Source organism: Parambassis ranga, chromosome 5, assembly GCF_900634625.1.
Source record: "Parambassis ranga chromosome 5, fParRan2.1, whole genome shotgun sequence".
Classification (NCBI taxonomy): Eukaryota; Metazoa; Chordata; class Actinopteri; family Ambassidae; genus Parambassis; species Parambassis ranga.
The window spans coordinates 19,460,476-19,481,301 of record NC_041026.1 but is presented as its reverse complement, the minus strand read 5'-3'; the positions used below and the strand labels follow the sequence as shown (position 1 = coordinate 19,481,301).

Genomic DNA, 20,826 nt, shown 5'->3' with positions numbered 1-20,826 from the left:
CCTTGATTTAAACTGTATAAAGGAAAGTAGTGAGTCCCTACTGTTAAAGAGCCAGATCACTGTGGTCACAGGTCACATGGCACCAAAAAGGAAAAATAATAATTCCACACAAGCATGAAACCACAAACTACATCAAAACAAAATGATCTGTTTGTAATGAACACACAAAAGTCCTTTACAAATTCTTTTATTATTTTAGCATAATAGTAAGAAGCCTCTCCTCTGATTTTCATACAGTTGAAACTAATTGGATCACAAGGGTACATATTAGTTAGCCCATTTTACAATAATCATTGTAACATTTTTTTAGGAAGTTATTCTTATGCACTCATTTTCCTACACAAAAATAATCAATATCAAGATCCTATCTTAACTGAGGACCATAAATCTGCATGCAAGACTAATAAAGAAAACAACTAATCTGTGAAAGCTACTGTTATGCTGCTGTTCATCTAATACCATTATCAATATAATTTACTACAAATACCAGGGACTTTGTATAAGAAAGAAAACATTTTCTTGTGGTACTACTGCCTCTAATGTCAAACATACTGGGCCTCTCAACTGTACTGATCCAAATTGTCCTGTCCACCTTCTGTGTCGAGTTGAGGAGAAATAAGCTTTGTCTAAAACCTAAAATCTAGTACAGTTTGAAGGAAAAAATATCCATATCTCTTTTTTTGTCTTTTTCCTTTCACTCCAGTGTTTACAATTTCAATAAAAAAGGTCCTTGAAACAATCATCAAAATGCGATGAGAAACTCAGACACATAATTTCATCCGTCTGAAAAAGAAATGAAACCTCAAACTTTAAAGAAATGATCTGAAGACTATTGCATTTTAACAATAAGGATACTAAAAACAAGAAATGACAAAAAGGTATTAACAAGTGATGTCAACGATATACTGTATTGCCCTTTAGCCACTTTCAGTATGTAGCAGTTTCCCTTCCTCAGAGTTGGAATAGTGTTTCCACAACAAGTCTTTGCATTTCTCAAACTTGGCCCCTTAGCTTCAGGAGATTTTCTTTCTCTCAGCAAGTCATGTTAAAAAACCGAACCCCATTATTTGTGCACACGGTAACCATCACACATTTAACCACTTAAAAAAAGCTTTCCATTAATACTTGTGGTAAAACAACTCGGTAAACTGTTTGTACTGAACACCTGACACAGCACTGCGGGACTCTATCTCCCCCATCATGCCTATCTGGACATATCTGGACCTCAGTGTGATCAATTCAGATCAAAGTCACCAACAAATTATTCCTCCCACTCAGACATCTGTGTTACAACGCAGGATAATATGATCGCTACCTTTCCAGTCACAGCAAGGATCAAGTTTGAGAAATTCTTAAACACACAGCAAAAGAAGCCCCCGAGAGCCCGGACTGTTCTGTTCATTTCTGCTGTCAGACTTCCACAGAGTATGATCATTGGTAAAAGAAATCGTTCGCTGAAACATCATTTAGCACTACAATGATTACTCGTGACTCTGCAACTTACTTAAGGCTAAATCCAATGACATGACAAACATCCAATATTACACACCAACCACATAATATTTGGATGAGAAGGCATTTGTTAGTGTGTAGCAGAATCTGCGACCAGCCAAAGCACGGCAGTAGGAAACAATTTAGCACTACTGACTTTTCACAAGGACTGTCCAACTCCCAGGGAGAGTTTGGGTGGGGGTGGGGTTCCTGTGGGATTATATACTGTATCACACTGTTATCGTAACAATGACCTCAAAATATTCAATATCAAAGACAACCTCTCAATAAAAGAACACATTAGTCTGTTTTAGCGCCACTGAAGCCGTCAACATTCAGTAACCATGACAGCTTTAGGATAAAAAAATGTAACATGTTGATGAAAGGCTAGTAAATACATCTGATCCACAATAATAAACAGCTGAGAAAAAGGCAAATGAAAAAAATAAAGAAAAAAAACATACTAAGGCCACAAGATTTTGTATACCCCCGCTAATCTCAAAATGTGATAATCTGTACAAATGTAATGGGACTAAGTGGCCGACCTGCATCCCTTTACACCAGGGTCTATGGAGAGACGTTTCTTGCTATTGTACTTTGAGATACTTGTATATATTTCAAAACAACTGCAAATACAATAGCACATACTGTACTCTCAGAACATGTGGAAGATGGACTCACTAAGGCTGCCGTCCAGTTCCGTTTCCTGAGTCATCAGCATGTCACACTCGCCACAAGACATTAAACACGTGACACTCCTGTGACCCAAAAGTTGTTTTCTAAACCTCCATTACTTGGAAGTCATGATTTACAGTTACTGATATTACTTTTGTTATGTTCTTAATCACACACAAAGTCACTCAGGTTTCCTCAGGACTCGACTGTGACTGTGGTAAGACTGTATTTGAACCCAATTCTAATTTTTAGTTTCTTATTGGCCCATTTTGTGCAAGAAAAAGAACCATCACTTAAGTCTTATAGTGAAATAATAATAAACATTTGCAATTATTTACACAAAGTCATTAAAACTGGACCTTCCATTGGGATAAAGACAATAAAATTATTACGACCAGGCACTGCTTTCAGGTCAACACTGTAATGTTGGCTGCAGTGGAACGCAAACTCTAAACATGGGAATTTTCCCTGCTTTATCTGGAAGCAAAGTTCAGTTTTATTTATTCTGACTTCAGTGACAGTCCTTTTAAGTAAAAAAAAAAAATCGGCCACATAAAGAATTAGAAAGGGGTCAAATGCTTTGTTTTTAAACCACTGCATCCCATTGTTCACGTCAGGATAAACAATACCCAGTGCCCTTTCCCGAGTACCACCAAATGCCAGTATTTTTTTTTAACAACAATAAAAACTTTTTTCTTTTTTGCAAAAAATCAAATAGATTAAGTACAAAACAGGACCACTGTTCATCACAGAAAAGTCTTATCTTTAAAAAAAAAAACAAAAAAAAAACAGGGAGGAAAAGGAAAAACAGTAAAAAGTCAACAAAAACACAAATGTCCCACTGTCATCGTTAATCCCAAGACTGGAGCTGCAAAGATCAGTCTGAGCTAGAGTGTGGTGCCACTCCGCACAGAGCTGAGGAGAAGAAACCCTGTGGCTTGTCCCATCTCTGGTGGTGTTGTGGATGCAGGGAAGATGGAATGTCAGACAGCCAACCGACCTGGGGGTGGATGCAGGGGACTCCAGGTTGGGGGTGCTGGTGGGGGTTCTTGGGGATAGGGGCGTGGTTCGCAGCACGGCTGGTTCTCTACTTTGGCTACGCCACGACCCTGGCACAACCGCCGATGCCGTAACAGCCGGTCTGTGCGTGAAAAGTTCTTTAGAAAGAGTAATTAGACAAAGTTAGTCATTTAAAAAGAATACATTTTATCCCTTAAATTTAGCATTAGTTTGCTCTATATGCTTTTTCAAACATACCTGCTGGCATCGTTCGCACTGGTAAGGCTTCTCCCCACTATGGACACGTTTGTGTCTCTCAAGGTGGTAGCGCTGAATAAACCTCATATCACACATGTCACAAGCAAATGGCTTCTCTCCTAAAAGAGCACACAAATACACAGTCAATGCGTCAGTTTTAGTGTCTTGCACAAACAAGCTGTGTGCAGTTTTTTAAATTACTAATCTTTCTCAGCACAATACATTTAAAAAAAAAAAGTAGAAACAAAAATCTAATCAGTGAATTTCAGTGTAACAGTTTCAACAGTGTACTTTCAGCATCTGTAAAGGCTTCGTCATCAACTCATTATGTGTAGATCAGAGTGGAATTTCTCATTTTCATGGCCCAGATCTACGCATCATAGCAGCCCCACAAATTTGGGCGAGTTTTTTTTTTTTTTTTTTTTGGAGACTGGTTCAACATCCCATCAAATGACTTGACAATCCAAACTCGAGTTTGTTGTGACCCCCATGAAGCTGCGAAGCGTCAGTTCCTTTCTCAGTAACAGGGGTACGGTAAAGGAACGCATACCCGTATGAGTGAGGCTGTGTCTCTCCAGGTGGTTACGCTGAATAAACCTCATGTCACACATGGAACAAGCATACGGCTTCACCCCTACACACACAGAGCAATATATTAGCCCTACCACTCACATGCAAAAAAACTTTCAGATTTAACCTGGCTCTAGGACTGAAATATCTGTAGAGGTAACTCAGTAGGTGTTTAATCATGCAAGTGATAAGATAAAACATGTGTCTTGTCTAATGTGCGGTATGAGATTGACATTATGTCAACGCATTTCAGTGACATCCTCGGTTAAATGTGCAGCATTATATTGTTTCAGCAACACCTGTACAGTTATACTACTATGGTTTGACTTTGCACCAGGAGTTATTAGTTTTTCTAAATTTATAACCTTCCAAGATTTTGCCAAAAAAACAAAAAAACATTATGCCATATAAGAAATTCTCACTGACTAAATTAGCACAAGAATGTCTGAAAAAAACATTTTTTAAAGAACTATGGAAGTATTTTTACATTATATTTTCGGGTACACTTAGCTACTTTAGGAAGCAGAGTTCAGCACCAACGCACCTTTGTGTGTGAGCAAGATCCAATAATGGTGTATCTTTTGTGTATCTTTGCAACACTTTTAGAAACAGATCAAATGTAAACTAGGGAGTGGGGGGGGGGGGGGGGTGTTGCAGACTAGGACAAGTATTATTATCAGAATCAGAACACCAGGAGAGTGTAAGATTTATAATTATTATAACCAAAATACAGCAGTTTGGGTGGGCAACAATCGATTTTCAAATAGATCTATGAGAATAATCAATCACGATGTGATTTATTTAAAGTAACTCCGTTTGGCGACCACATTAATGTATACCTCATACTGCACACTTAGGACTATAAGGTGATCCACAGTGCTGTGAAAAGGTTTTAGGCATTTCTGTGGCATGTCAACCTTGGGGCACTTCCAAATTAGTACCACAGCATGACAACAACCACAAACAGGGGGGTGGTGGGGCAGGGACATTAGGAGCCCATTTAGTGAGAACGGGGTTAGACCAAGAGACAAAGGACACCTGGACGTCGGAACAATCATCTGCCAAATACTTTGGGTCTATATGCAGTGGTTCGCATGAAGTCTAGTAATGTAAACAATGCATTAATCACATTATCTTTGACAACGTTCTCTTTTGGTTTGGATTTAGTGCCTAAAACCTTTGCACAGTACTGTATACATTGTGAGAAGGGGCAGGTGCACGGACCCATACCCGTATGAGTGAGGCTGTGTCTCGCCAGGTGGTAACGCTGGACAAACCTCATGTCACACATGGTACAAGCAAATGGTTTCACACCTAAACGCAGAGCATCAATATGTTATTTTCATCACCCTGTTTCACAATTAATCTGCTATGTATTTAAAACACCTATTTACAATTGATGGGCTGTTAACCACTGTTTTAAGTGATACAAAATTGTCCTACAAAGAATGCATTAAGGTTTAATGTTTTTCCCTGTAAATCAATTCATCCAACTTAATCAAATTTCAATCCACAACTAAACACATCTCATGAGCTGATGATATCACAGTCCTATGCTAAGCCTTGCATGTACAAACATAGACTTCATTAACAATGATGCACTATATTTACAGAATAGAAATGACAGCCTCAGAAACCTGAACATATGTGAGTGCAGTCTGATCTCAGTGACATGGGTAAGGTGGGCGGACGCATACCCATATGAGTGAGGCTGTGTCTCGCCAGGTGGTAGCGCTGAAAAAACCTCTTGTCACACATGGTGCAAGCATAAGGTTTCACACCTAAATACAAAGTGGCAATATAACATTACTTTACCTCAGTATCCATTCTTTACCAGTATATACCTAATCTATTGGTTATGAACCACATATTTGCCAATTCATGCAAAAACAGGTTAATGTGTCAAATGTTTGACCAAAAAAGGAACAAATAACGACAAAAACTGACCATTTTGGCTACATTACAAAAAAATATCATTATCCAGTTACAATTATACTTATGGGCACTGTGTGCAAGAATCCTACCTCTGTGCATTTCATACTACAAGCTTAAAATGGGACTTTGTCAATAATTAATCAATACACTTGTTTTTGTCTCAAAGCAAATCTGTGTGCACCTGCACAGAGAGTTTAAAAGCAGACTTTTACAAGCATTGGCCCAAATGTGCTATAAAATTGAATTAAGTGAATTACCTGTTAACGCCCCTGACTCTGGCACAATAAAGACTGTGATAGTGACCTACACAATGTGAAAAGGGCTGGTGCACTGACGCATACCCGTATGAGTGAGGCTGTGTCTCGCCAGGTGGTAACGCTGAACAAACCTCATGTCACACACGGTACAAGCAAAAGGTTTCACACCTAAACGCAGAGCATTAAGGTATTATTTTCAGACTGTTTTTTTGTGTTTACAATCCATCAATAAGCATTATACTTTACAGCTAGTTAGAATTGATGGGTTGTTAACCACTGTCATTAATTGACTCTGAATTTCATTTTCAGGGAATCATTTCTTGTGATAACATTTTTCGTCCAATTCTAATGATGAACGCATCAAACCAATTTTCGAATCCACAACTTAACACATCACATGAGCTGATGATGTTGCAGTCCTATACTTCATTACATTTATGCACATAAAGTTGGGTAAGCGTGATCATTCTCGTGGTCAGTTTATAAAGAAAGTCAACAACTACCACAGATGGCTGACTGTGTGTCTGCCCTAGTGTGAGTGCAGTCTGATCTCAGTGACATGGGTAAGGTGGGCGGACGCATACCCATATGAGTGAGGCTGTGTCTCGCCAGGTGGTAGCGCTGAAAAAACCTCTTGTCACACATGGTGCAAGCATAAGGTTTCACACCTAAATGCAAAGTAGCAATATTATAATACTTTGCTTCACTTTCATTTGTTTTCTAAATTAGGAATGAATGTTAACACTATTGGTTATTAACCACACAATTGCCAATTCATGCAAAAACAACTCTTCTCATAATACCTTCACTTTATCCATTTTTTAACCTGCTGAACCTATTAGCTAACATTAACACACTATGAAACCGTGTTCAAACTTGACAGGATACTGACATGTACCTTAAATATAAACAGGCAGAAGTCTTATGCGGACTAACAAAAGTGTGCACACTGATTTCTAACACTGAATGTCATGGGCACGGTGCACGGACCCATACCCGTATGAGTGAGGCTGTGTCTTGCCAGGTGGTAACGTTGAAAAAACTTCATGTCACACATGGTGCAAGCATAAGGTTTCACACCTAAACGCAGAGCATCAAGAAAAATAAATAAATCTGTGATCCTGAATGAAATGTCAGCTAAATTGATATCTGTGGTTAATAACCAATGTCATACCCTACAGTAATTTACAAGGCTCAATATGATATATGCTCTGGACTCTAAAAATTGACTTACACAACATATGAATGTCACCTAATAGAGATTACACTTAGAGTAAATCTCGGAAAATGTGTATGAATACAGTTATTCAAGACTAGATCAAGCATACAGATGTTGAAGCATCCTAATCTTGTGACTGGGTTAAGATTGGCAGACGCATACCCATATGAGTGAGGCTGTGTCTCGCCAGATGGTAGCGCTGAAAAAACCTCTTGTCACACATGGTGCAAGCGTACGGCTTCACCCCTATACACACAAAGTACCAACTTTAGCATGAAAAAACTCAACTGCCAAAAATGGTGTTCAACTTTACTTATCGTTTAGTAAAGTTTGGCTGCACTTATCAGCGCTTTGTTTAAACTGGAATTCCCAGTATCTTTCAAAAATCTGCTATTCCAATTGGATACAACAATATCACAAGTAAAATTGTGAAGGGTGTGGGATTTGTTTTTCTATTTTTCAAACCAAGAAAGCCAACGAAATCTTCAGTCAAATAATTGAGGAAAAATCCAAGTCCAGGTCCTTAGTGGGCACATTTCAACTAGGTTCCAAAATGTTTTTAACACCAATAGATGTGTGTGACCACGTAATTTCAACATAATGCAACCAAATTTCTCAGAATAGCTTTGTCAGTGTATATATGAATTTTTATCACGCTGATTGCATAGGTTGGACAATTTTAGGCAGTTGGCAAACATCAAGTTTGACAGTAATTAGCAGAGAAACTCATAATAACAAAAAAGCTCTGAAAACCAACCAACAGAACCTAGCCTGTCACAGAAGCAAAAACAAACCTAGACCCTGTTTAGACTGGGGAAAGTCAATCCAGCCAGAGTGGGATCGAACTTGGATTGCTTTTCAAGCCGGATATGTTCAAACCCACTTTCAGATTCAGCTATTGCACACATGTGTCTGTGCTCAATCAAGCTCTATCCAGCATCTTTGTTGTCATAAAATTCAGACCCCTTTCAGACCGGGGTGGGACAGGGTGTGCGCATGCATCATGCGGTTTGATTTCTTTGATTTTTTTGGTTGCCCCAAAACACAGTTTATTCCTCCGTATTTGGACCTTTGCATTCAGACCATAGCCAGATTTCAGCGATTTTGGCTTTAACCGGATTTGGGCTGTTCAGATTAAGAAAAATGTATATTAAAAAAACAAAAAAAGAGTCCTGCTCTAGCTGGATTGATTACACAAGTCTGAACGGGGTCTTACTGTTTTATCTTATCTTCAAAAAGCTATAGTGTTAAAAAGGATATAAAAGAGAATATCCCTAAAATCAAAGATATCACATTAAAATATATACTCAACTATTCAATACAACAGGAATGTTTCTAACCTTTACTTTGAATGTGAAATGACACAAAGACTAAGCTGTGTGAGCAGTCACATTACGTCATTCTTTTTTAATGGAAGAAATGTCCCATTGTAGGACCCTACATGTAACTCTTTTCCACCAGGGTTTTCTAAGGGATGGTTCAGAAATAGTGTTTTTTTCCTTCCATAGAGAACCAGATCTATGCCTGTCAAAATGCTGACTGCTCAGAATTAGGACCCAGGTTGCATTGTTGAAAACAGTGCAACAGAATTTCCTTTCAAAGACTGCACTCCAAATGTGTAGCTCTGAATCTAAACAGCCGTTTCAATAAGAAGGACTCACCCTCTGTATGTGTAGCTGGAAAACCCCAGATGAGCTAATGGAAATCAGGTTCTTGTTTATTTTTAGTTTTTCAAATGCACAATAAATAGGCTAAGGAATCACACACCTGCATCTCCTTCACAGTAAATGCCTTTGGTGACCCAGTTTATCCAGTTCATGCCATTTTAAAAATCTGTCATCCTTTTAGGACTATTTTATGTTTATATTATTTTTTAGACAGAGAGCAGAGATTTTTATTATTTTTATTATTTTATTTTTTTTCCCACCTTTTGATCATAACAATAGTCTTTTTCTAGAAACTGGCTGTTATCATGGACATTTCTGGGTAAAATAATCTGTATGAACTGGAATCTGTATGACCTGAAAGCAAAATGTCAACACAGCAGTGCTGATATTTTGCTTCCAGGTCATCATGTCATTTCATATACAAAGTATAGGGGACACATTACTTCCCTTGTGAAATTTATTAAAAATGCTACGTAACAGATTAGAACTTGACAGTTTAGTGACAAAAAGCAATACAAACTCGAGTTTGAAGCAGCCATGTAAACATTAATGCGGGGCACATGCATGACCAGTAGAGAGAGTTGCCAAAATTAAAAATGAAAAAATAAATAGAAGGACATACCTGTATGAGTAAGACTGTGTCTCTCCAGTTGGTAACGTTGTATAAACCTCATGTCACACATAGTACAAGCATAGGGCTTCACCCCTAAACAGAACACAACAATGTTAGATACATTCAACACATGTATGAAGCTGATAATTAAATACTTGAGGTAATAATTTATTACTGCATGCTCCATCACTGATAAGAGACATTACACCAAAAACAGGTCTGCAGACATCTCAAATGAAGATGCAACATCCATCGGGAAACTCGAGTCATACTCAAGTCCTCCAGCAATCAAACACTTGTATTTTATGAGGCCAAACTTTTTTCTACATGTCTGATAAAATCTCAGGAAACATAGCTTCTATTAATGGCCATTGAGACATTTGATGCCGGAACTTATAAAAGCTTTTTAGTGTAATGTGTCTTTCATTGAATATATATATATATATATACAGTACTCAATAATACACATGCAAAAGTACCATTACAGTGTAAATGATAAGAGTCACTTTTTCAGTGGACAGTTTTCCAACAAAGCCTAAAACTTCCATTTAACATTTTTAGAAGAGGGATTTCATTTATCAAGAATGGCATCATTACAGAGCTTTTACATGAAGAGGGGGGTAATCAATAAAAACAAGTGTAAATGGTTTGTATGAAAGGTGAACAATTAATCAAGCATACCAGTATGAGTGAGGCTGTGTCTTGCCAAATGGTAACGCTGGAAGAACCTCATGTCACACATGGAGCAAGCGTATGGCTTCACCCCTAAATGCATACAGCACCAAAATTTTCAATTAACTATGTGCACAAGATGGTTTGTTTTACATTCATTTATCACTGTTAGACTATCTGAACCATGTTCATAGCTAACTAACAAAGAGCAGTGCAGGGGAAGAAAAAGCTAAGAGTTCTTAAAATTTCATAAAGATTATAGATTGCATAATGTAGAAAGTCTATATATAAAAACTGCTCCTAACACTATGCTCACAGGTAAATGATGCAAACATACAGGCAAATGACTGAAAAAACCTTGATGCTGTCAAGTGAGAGGGATAAGTAAAACTTGTACCCGTGTGGGTGAGAGTGTGTCTTGCCAGGTGATATCTCTGGAAAAATCTCATGTCACACATGGAGCAAGCATATGGCTTCACCCCTGCACACACAGAGCAAAGTATTTTGTAACAAAAAACAACACAATAAATCTTAATAGGACACACTAACTTATACTATGAATCCACACATGCTAAAAGCAGTGCACCACTGTGTTGCCACAATCAATACATTCAGCTCTCTACTCTAAGTGTCTATATGCTTTGCAAAGGCCATTTAAATATTTAGACTCAAATCAAGGTGCTGTGTAAAGTACCACACAAATCTAGGTTATATGGGAATTGCCAGTCCAGTAACTGAAAGGCACCCTTAATATGACTGTGTGATCATCTGAAATATATTAAATAAATATATTTACTTAACAAGAGACTCAAAAGGTAAACTGTTATATTTGGGGAAGAGCATAGCAAAGAATGGAAAACCCATACCCACAGTACAAACAGCTGGACAAAAAAATAGTGGTTATTACAATAAAATCATGAATATTGATTGTGTAATATGAAATACAATTAGCTTACTTCCGGCTCTGATCACAGGTAAATGATGCACAAATACATGTCTACAAAGCCCTGATAATGTCTTGTGAGAGGGATAAGGAAAACTTGTACCCGTGTGGGTGAGAGTGTGTCTTGCCAAGTGGTAGCGTTGGAAAAATCTCATATCACACATGGAGCAAGCGTATGGCTTCACCCCTACACACATAAAAGTATGTAAATATGAGCTAGAAACAGAAAAAAATTCAACACATAACCATCAACCACTGAATATCTCTTCCATCATTTCTACAGATTACAACATCAGCCTGAGACAAAGAAAAAGTAGTGACTACATAGAATAAAGCAGAGCATTCCACACGGAAGGAAATAAAATGATTTAGACTAAAATGCTCCACTATGTATGCATGTATTCTATTATTTTACTACTGAAACATGTCTGCATACATCTCAGTACTGAATGTGACACTTAGAAGCAGCTAGTCAGTTTAGTCTCCCTGAATCTGTTTACATTGTTGGAAACTTCTGAAACACCTCTTGCTAATTATCTAGTTTAAACAGACACATACCAGTATGAGTGAGGCTGTGTCTTGCCAGATGGTAACGTTGGAAGAACCTCATGTCACACATGGAGCAAGCGTACGGCTTCACCCCTACATACACAAAGTATCAAAATATTAGCTAAGATGTTCCTTTAGCATCAAAAGGAAGAATTATTTACAGAAAGGTTAGCATGCTGGGACTTGAGAGGCGTTTTACATTGTTATCAAGCTTCTTTGGAAGGGCTGATTTGTTTTATTTCTGTTCAGTATAATTCTGTTCTGTCGGGGTTTTTTTTATAAAAACAAAAAAGCAACATGGTAAAAGAGATTTCTGCAGCAATATAGTGAAGAAACAAATTACATGTCTAGCAAACCACAGTGATGATCTGCTTTAACATTTAAAAGCTTTCAACCTAATCTGAGCCACAAGCACTGGTGCAATTATATAACAAACATCTTAGTTTAAAATGTCAGACAGATGAAGCATAAGCTGTGCAGCTATTAAATAAATGTGGACATCAAAGGACTATTCCCATGGTATACCATGGCCCAAGCCAATCAGCTACTTCAAGGCCCAGTTTAAAAGGCATAGGCTACTGAAACAAAATTAGTCAATGAAAAATGCATAAAATGTATCCAATACTTTGCCACCACACTCTAGTACTGCAAGCATTGAAACGTGCAGCTTGTTTTAGGTGATATTATGTTTAGTATATTTTTTTTGCCTTAAAATAATGCCTACAAAATTATTTTAGAGGCATATCAAGTCATAACAGTGTGAGTGGTCCATCCTCCATAGCCTTAGCAAGTCTGAAGTTCCTGCAGCAACACTATGTGACTATATGTTTCGGGGAGGAAATACTATACATACAACCTCTTTTATAGCATACGTCAGGCAAAGGTCACTACGGCTGTTTAAAAGTGAAGTTAGCTGTCAGCTAACAATAGATGGAAGTTATGTAGTTATGTTATTTTCTCAGAGGATGTTACGGCAGAGCAAAAAAGAAGCCAAATAAGATCTTGTCAGAGGACAAGGAAAGGAAACTGAGAACGTAACCAAGCAAAAGCCAAAAGAACTGTGAATACTAGACCGGCTTAGGCTTATTGGCGAGAGCAGAAAGACAAAAATATACAAGACTAATGTCCATGTGGCTTTGTTGCTGTTGGATTAATAAGTGATAAGCCACACAGGTAAACACGGGTAAACACCTTAGAAACCATAGCACTCTACTCAAACAGTTGATTTGGCTATTTGGATTTTAAGTGCACTGTGTGTATGAGTTTGTGTATGCAAGCGAGTGAATGAATGATGTGTGTGTGACGCAAGTGAGTGTCAGGTATAAATGCATGGAGATGAACCCTATGGACATGTGTGAATGAAATGAATGGCTTGTATAGCAGTGTCTCTGTGCATGCATTTAAGGCAAATGAATGAGTAACAAAGATAAATGTGTAAGTGTCCACAGGCAGTGACAGGGCATCTGTGTCACAAGCTCATTTGTTGTTGGGCTGTGAAAGGGAGACTGTCCACTCCTCAGTGTATGATGATAAGCCAAGTTATGTGAGTTAAAGTGGTTATCTGTGGATGCTATTGTTTATAAGATATCTTGGTTCCTTTTCCATCAGTGTGTAAAAAAAATACGCATGCATTACATCATTTAAAGGGGAAGTTCCTATGAACAAGTTTTACAACAGTGGGATTGAGCACTGGATGTAGGGGGAGCCTGTGAGCAATTTCCCCAAACTCCATTTTGTTGCTTTATTAATACTACCGAGCGCCTAAATCACCCTGAGTTATGTAACGAAATATGTGGTCGAATACTGAAGCTTATATCAGCAAAATTCTATAAAGCAGGGAAAAAATAGTTGGAAACTTCTGGAACACCTCTTGCTAATGAGCTAGTTTAAGCAGACACATACCAGTATGAGTGAGGCTGTGTCTTGCCAGATGGTAACGTTGGAAGAACCTCATGTCACACATGGAGCAAGCGTACGGCTTCACCCCTACATACACAAAGTATCAAAATATTAGCTAAGATGTTCTTTTAGCATCAAAAGGAAGAATCATTTACAGAAAGGTTAGCATGCTGGGACTTGACAGGCGTTTTACATTGTTATCAAGCTTCTTTGGAAGGGCTGATTTGTTTTATTTCTGTTCAGTATTTTTTTATAAAACAACTAAATCTTATAAAGTGCCTATACCACCAAAGGTTATGTAACGAAATATGTGGTCGTTGCTGTAGCTTATATCGGCAAAACGCTATAAACAGGGAAAATAAAAGAAAAAGGGATATGGTGCAGAACAATGGTACAAAAGGGATAATGCACTTTGAAAGGTCCACAAAAGCAATTAATGATAATGTCAGGTTGTTTATAACATATCTGCCTTGTACTTTTTGCATCATACTGTGTAGAAATTACAATTTGGAATTTCTATGTTGTTGGTACTATCCGTTAGTGCTAACATGCATTTCAAATGTTACTCTACTGGGCCAGTTGACTAATGCCTGCACTTAACAAACGTCCCAGTCCCACGTATAAAAAACAAAACTCAAACAAGAATATTCTCACAACTTAAGATGTAACTTTTTTAGACAACTTGAGTGCAATTGCGCCGATTCTAATTTTTTTGCTTTTTAGGCACAATGTATTTTTGTAGTTTTGTTCACGGATTTTTTTTCTTTAAAAAAGTTTCAAGGCTTAATTAGGGTACGGTAAAAGGACGCATACCCGTATGAGTGAGTTTGTGTCTCTCCAGGTGGTAACGCTGGAAAAACCTCATGTCACACATGGAACAAGCGTACGGCTTCACCCCTACACACACAGAGCATACAATTATTAGCTAGTCAATCTAATCAATAAGGTGAATATATAGAAAAAGAAATCACAAAATCTGAGTGGAAAACAGAAGGAACAGATGCAGTGTTGCCACAAAGCTCAAGCGCTTACTCAAACCATTTAGATGTTGGAATAAAATAATACATATATATATGTATATATATGTGCACAAAAGCCATGCCAATTTAGTTGGGATAGATTTGTTCAACATTAGTTTACTATTGATGCATTTCTGCTGTGAATACTTGGGCAGCTGATCACAGATTTGGAAGAACAATTAGGTTGGAAGTTGACTTACCCACCGTGCATACTTCTTAAACAATGAAAAACAAAGAATTTTATGTAAAGTGTGCAATGCAAATATTGACACTATGCAAAGCCCTCAATTTCCATTTGATATAAAAACATAAAAAACATAGTCCTTTGATGTCCATGCAGTTTTTTCACTGACAACGTAACTACATCAAAATATATAGATGAAATGTTTTGCAGCCTGGGCTTTAAGAATTCATACCCTAGGGTCCACAAGTTTGAGTCCACTTTCAAGTCCACTATAAAAAAGCCTTATTTAGAGAACTGTTTAATGTTAACTTAAAATGTGTCGATGTAGCCAAACGTAAAAATCTTCGTTCTACAGGGTGAGGATTGGAGTGACCTTTATGTCTCTAGTGGTGGTGAGCTGAAAATCTAACATACTTCCAACTGCTCTGTTAAGGTTTTAAGGAAATCAATGTTGTGGAGTCAAGTGCATCTTGAGGAGACGGTAGGAAGTTTTCTCTCACGAATCGACAGCTAAACATTCTCCAGAGACTGCACGCAAGAAAGACTTTGTGTCTAAATGAACACATGACACACTTGAAGAAATAAGCAGCCAGTGTGCCTCCACAGAGGTGTGTATGATATGGTAAGGGAGAGGGTGGACAGATGCAATTTGTTGTACATTTTTTAAGCTGTACCACATAAAGCATTGAATTAAACAATGTATTTAGAAAGCATGCAGGAACTGCTTTATTGCAAAAAATATAGAATTATTGCTTAAAACACTACAAGGAGACCAGTGTATCAGGCACACATCTTTGCAAGACCGAAGGGCATTTGCACAAACAACACAACTCCAAACACACACAGACAAAGCTGTTTTTACAGACAAATCAAAGTTTGAATATGCACCACGTTTGCAAAAAAGTCACAACAGAGACCTCAACAGTCACCTGAACTGAACTCCACAACATTCTGAACAAGGACACATGAGCACCCACCTAATACTAACATCTGGCAGAATGTAACCTACACTTATGTCAGAGGGACATCCAAAGGAAGAAGTACCCACTGGAAATGGTGAACAAGAGTTTTTAATAGTGGACTCTGGACTACTGGACCGCAATGTGTCACACTGCCTTCAGTAAAAAAATTCAATTGTGTAGGGGACAAATATTGAGAAGACTGTGCATCATATTTTGGGCTGAACAGATTTGGGGATGGCTTTGTTGGAAATTACTGTCCACAGACAAAATGAACCCTGAGCATCTGTCCATTGATCAAAATGACAGACTACATTAGTAGTCAGGTTTATGTAGTATGGGTACGGTTAAAGGACGCATACCCGTGTGAATGAGGCTGTGTCTCTCCAGGTGGTAACGCTGAATAAACCTCATGTCACATACGGCACAAGCATATGGCTTCTCCCCTAAACCGAAGAGCACCAGTTTTAGTAAAAGTCCCCACAGATACTAATTAGCTGTGAGGCAAAAGCTAATACCAGACAAGGTTTTAAGCAAGGCCATTGCAAAAATCTCACAGTTGCTGCACACTCCTAGATTCAGTCCAACTCAGGCTTTCAGCCCCTATTTCAACAGATTCATTCATGTATTTTGGCAATAAAAGCTGTTCTGTGCTTAAATGTGAACTGGAGATGTTCCAAGCTCGACCCATACCTGTATGAATGAGGATGTGTCTCTTCAGGTGGTATCCACTTCTAAACGCTCCGTAACAGTGATCACAAATAAAGTTTTTCTGCACTTTGGATGATGGGCCATTCTCATCCCCTGCGCCCTATGGAGAGGAGAACAGTGGTTAAACACAGCACCTCAAGAGAGCACCATACTACACATTTTACACACAAATGCAGTTTAAAGAACCCAGAGCTAGATAAAAATCCTAAAATGTTTATTCTTACTAAAAAGTTGGCTTAAATATTTTACAATCTAAAGACACAAAAGTCTTTATTTTATTTTCTCCCCAAACCTAAATTATCTTTAAAATAACTCATAGTCAATATTAAAGTTTGTTTTTAACTACATGTAATTAACATTAGAATTGAGAAACACCCCTCAATTTCTGCCAATGGCCTAACGCCCTCATGTTACTGCTCCCCCAGTTATGCACACAACTGCAGTTATTGTGCTCTGCTTCACTCCACTCCCCTCCCCCTCTTTCCTCTCTGGAGATCCTCCACCCCCTCCACATCTTCCCTGAACTCCTCCCCCCACCCCCACACAAACAAAATGTGCTCACATGAAAGCTCCAAGTCAGGCACACTTGAATAGAGAGTTTAACACTAACAAAAAAAAGAGTTAAAGTCAAATTTTTGCTATGAATGAAAAATTTAAAAACAAATCAACCTATCCCCGTTTTAGCACTTTTACCCACTGACCTTCCCTCCCCTTCCTTCTTGTTCTCTCACTTTACAGGGCGTTACTGATTTCCTGTTCTTTTTTTTCTGCTGCATGTCCTCGTTGGCCCTCATCTCCTTTTCATCCAGCAGGCGGGGAGCTTGGAATTCACCTTCCTTCCGGATGAGCTAAAAAGCAAAAAAAAAAAAGAATTATTTCCTTTATCCAGAGCTATTGCCTTTAAAACTGAGCATCTGAATGTAATGAAAATGAGGTAATAAATCGGAATCTTTATTATGTACGTTTTTTGCCACTGCCAGCTGCAGAGGACCGTTGTGGGTGGCAGCATGATTCTGTTTTTTTTTTTGGTTTTTTTACACCAACGCATTTTAAAGACAGAATAAATTCTGATGTTGGTTGTGGTATTGTTTCACTCTTCATCTGCAATAATTTTATGGATAATCATTCATGAGCTAGAAAAAGCCTCTAAAACAATGACTTTTACTAGAGTTTTTATTATACATAATTATTATAATGCAGGATAATAAGAATGAAACTCCATCCACATTAAACTTTTTCAATTTCATAAAAGCAAAGCCCCATTTCCACTTCACATTTCCCTATGTTGATCCTAACCAGGGGTGGACAGCTCATTCCAGATGGAAGGATCATATGGCTCTGGGGAGCACGATCAGGTCCCTCTCTCTGTGGTGGTCCATGGCCAAGCGGAGCCATCATTTTCTTGGGTGGAGCTGCCATGGAGCTGGCCTGCATCAGGGCCATACTGGAGAGGACAGCTTCGCAGCCAAGCAGCCCTGCCTGCAATGAACAAGAATGAACACAAACATGTTACCAACTACATCAAACATTTAAACCAGTCTGCAATTTGAAATGATCTGCATCTAAGACAATAGTGCCAATCACATGGCCATGGTAGTCATCAATGACAACATCCTGAGTGACACAAGACTGCAAGTAAAGTTATTTGTAACCACTTTGGTGTTTTTAAAACAAACCCATTTCATATGGTCGCGGACTGAGCTGCTGGGCAGATGTGACATTGCTGTGGTATATGTGAGCGCAGGGACAGGGGTGGGGACAAGGTCATCCAGAGATCCGTCAGTCAGGATGGTCAGGCTGGTGGGAAGCCACACCCACCTCACTCATCTAGCATTAAAACTGAGGAAGAGGAGGATGTGGATGAAACAGACAAACATTAAATTACAACAATAACAGTACCACTTGCTGCATAATGTCCTTTTGTTTCATAACTGAGCATGTTAGCAGTTTATAAAAACAGACAACAGAGAGACTAGGTGTACCATTTGGGGCTAATATTAAATTATTCACTGTGTATATATAGCTGGCAGCTATGTTTTTCCCTCAATTTGAATAACACTATGCCCAAAACCACACATCCCACCTGTATTACTGGTAGGTAACATGTGTAAGAAATGATAAAATCTTATATTATTTAGATTGCACAACAACAACAAAAACGGGTATTTGACTCATACAACAATTACTTTTTTTTAATAAATCACAGTAAAACACTTTTGTGGTTGCTTTGGCAGTGACATTTTATACCATTAATATCTTGAATGATAAGATGTTTATTTTCCTTAAAGAAGTTTTTTGTTAATCTAAATCTGGGCTGCAACCAGTCAGGGATCTGAAGCTGAATCCAACATAAACTAGTAAATCATAACTTTCCCCAAAGTTAAATTAAATTATCACAAATGTTTACGTGTTATTAACTTGCAGATCAACAAGCAAACGACAAGGCCTGGATGTTCTGGTTATTCACACAGACTCACAGAGAGCTGGAGTTGCAGCAAAAGAAAAACACACGGCGTTCCCAAGAATGTTTCCCAATAACACAGTTGCACATTCATAGGCACAAACATAACTAATAGAATGTATTTCGTGCATGTGAATGAGTCAATTGCTCCATGAATACTGAGAGAAGCGTCTTTTTATATGTTTCACCTCAGCACAACTTAAAGTGGAATGTAACGAGGAGGCCATGAATCCACTGAAGAAAACAGTGGTCGATATTGTTAACGCTTTTCTGATCTTTGACAATATATCACCGAATCCATTGTTATTAAATTCAACGAAGGAAAGAGTTACCATTTACGACTGTGCCACATAAATAATGGTAGCCAGGCAGAGGATAACACACTAAAACGCTACAATGCCTTCGCCATTAGGGTTGGTTAACTAACGCTAGCTAACGTTGCTAGGAAAACAGTCCGTTAGCAAAGAGCTAACATCAGCTAACGCTTATTAAACACAACAAAGATTCCAGATACCGGTTAAATTACATTTGTTGAAGTTATGTTGGTTAAAAACATGCACATTACAATAACCGAAATGCAACGTTGCTTTGAAAGCAAATGCCATTTTTTTCCAACATTGACTAAGGGCCTTCGATCTACCGACCAACCCAACCTTAGTTTCGCTGATGTTCAACGAGCTGGCTAACACCAGCTAGCTAGTAGCTAGCTGCTCGGTGGCGCCCTCGCCCACTGTAATGTTATCGCTAGTAATCGAACAAATTCTTTGCCCACCTGGTCATCGGATTGATTCTGCAGCTTAACGATAATATATATTTTGCAAGATTGATCGATTAATCTTCTCAGTCCAATACTAGTACGAGACACAAGCTCAAGTGGTTCAAAACTAGACTGAGCAATAAAGACATTCGCGATGGCCGTCGCTGCGAGTGCCACCCCCTCCCGACGATTAGGCTAACATTTGTTAGCCATCTAGCAACGGCTAACATTACCGCTATATAATATTGTGTAACTTCATTTGCGCTTTTCTCGAGGATGTTTTTAGTAATGACAGAACAGGCCACTCAATGCACAAACACAACCCATCGAACATGTAATAATAAAAAAGAACTGACTACCTTTCAGCTGCTCTCGCCCGACGTTTTCAGTACCGTCTAGTTTACAAACACAGGAAACGCCACAGGATGTAACCCACTCCCCCACACAGCAGCAACGAAGCCTCCTCAAGCGAAGAGAAAAGGGTCATCTTCTCCTGTCAGCTCCCCATCAACTCAGGACGATGCTTGAAAGAATAGAGAGAAACCTGCTAGTCCATTTTTTTAAATAACAGCTCCAGAGATGTGACGCCCACGCAGCGTTATGTGGCGATGTATGTAGTTGTGTCCCTGTCTGTCTCCGTTTGCAGCAGACGGTGGAGACGCAGATGATAAAGGAAGGTTTAAAATGACAGAAAGCCGTGCAGGTTGAAGTGGCTGCATCAGTGCGCTGCAGCTGCCATCTGTTTGCTTCAATTCTCTTCCTTGTGCCAAATTAATTGTAATAATTATTTTTTGTATAAATAGCCATCAATACATAGTATTATAGAACAATTAATGATATTAAACAGCCGCCTTTGTCCATGACGTCACATTCAATTGTCTCTGTATAGATTACTAATCTGCATTCTGCCCCTTTTTGTATGTGTGTATACCACAAAAAACATCATTTATGTGTGGGATAAGTGTGTGACTTATAATTGTAACATTAT

At 38.4% G+C, this 20,826-nt stretch overlaps 1 protein-coding gene across 29 annotated transcripts; it reads right to left on the bottom strand.

Annotated features, from left to right (window-relative positions):
• Positions 1-633: 633 nt before the first annotated feature.
• Positions 634-20,464, bottom strand: znf740a (zinc finger protein 740a). Of its 29 annotated transcripts, none has more exons than XM_028406979.1 (22): positions 20,198-20,464; positions 18,297-18,459; positions 17,917-18,099; positions 17,322-17,468; positions 16,603-16,720; positions 16,272-16,355; positions 14,561-14,644; positions 13,751-13,834; positions 11,858-11,941; positions 11,397-11,486; positions 10,754-10,837; positions 10,366-10,449; positions 9,694-9,777; positions 7,567-7,650; positions 7,182-7,265; positions 6,770-6,853; positions 6,270-6,353; positions 5,691-5,774; positions 5,224-5,307; positions 3,974-4,057; positions 3,424-3,542; positions 634-3,323 (listed from the first exon to the last, which is right to left on the bottom strand). In XM_028406979.1, the coding sequence occupies exons 2-22, from the start codon at positions 18,339-18,341 to the stop codon at positions 3,150-3,152; spliced, it is 2,052 nt and encodes a 683-aa protein (XP_028262780.1). In that variant the 5' UTR covers positions 18,342-18,459; positions 20,198-20,464; the 3' UTR covers positions 634-3,149. The 29 variants fall into 29 exon arrangements, with proteins under 29 accessions (XP_028262780.1, XP_028262779.1, XP_028262781.1 ...); XM_028406978.1 differs by lacking the exon at positions 20,198-20,464 and adding an exon at positions 19,854-20,062; XM_028406980.1 differs by lacking the exon at positions 20,198-20,464 and adding an exon at positions 19,854-20,061 and having other exon boundaries at positions 11,403-11,486.
• Between the last annotated feature and the right edge of the window lie 362 nt (positions 20,465-20,826).

What these genes read in the sequence shown, in the direction of transcription:
- znf740a (XM_028406979.1), bottom strand. Translation starts at nt 18,341, where the DNA reads ATGTCACATCTGCCCAGCAGCTCAGTCCGCGACCATATGAAATGG. An exon ending in ACACAGCCTCACTCATATGG is followed by an intron (nt 7,266 to 7,566) that starts GTATGCGTCTGC and finishes CTCTGCGTTTAG; the next exon opens with GTGTGAAACCTTATGCTTGC. An exon ending in ACACAGCCTCACTCATATGG is followed by an intron (nt 5,308 to 5,690) that starts GTATGCGTCCGC and finishes CTCTGCGTTTAG; the next exon opens with GTGTGAAACCATTTGCTTGT.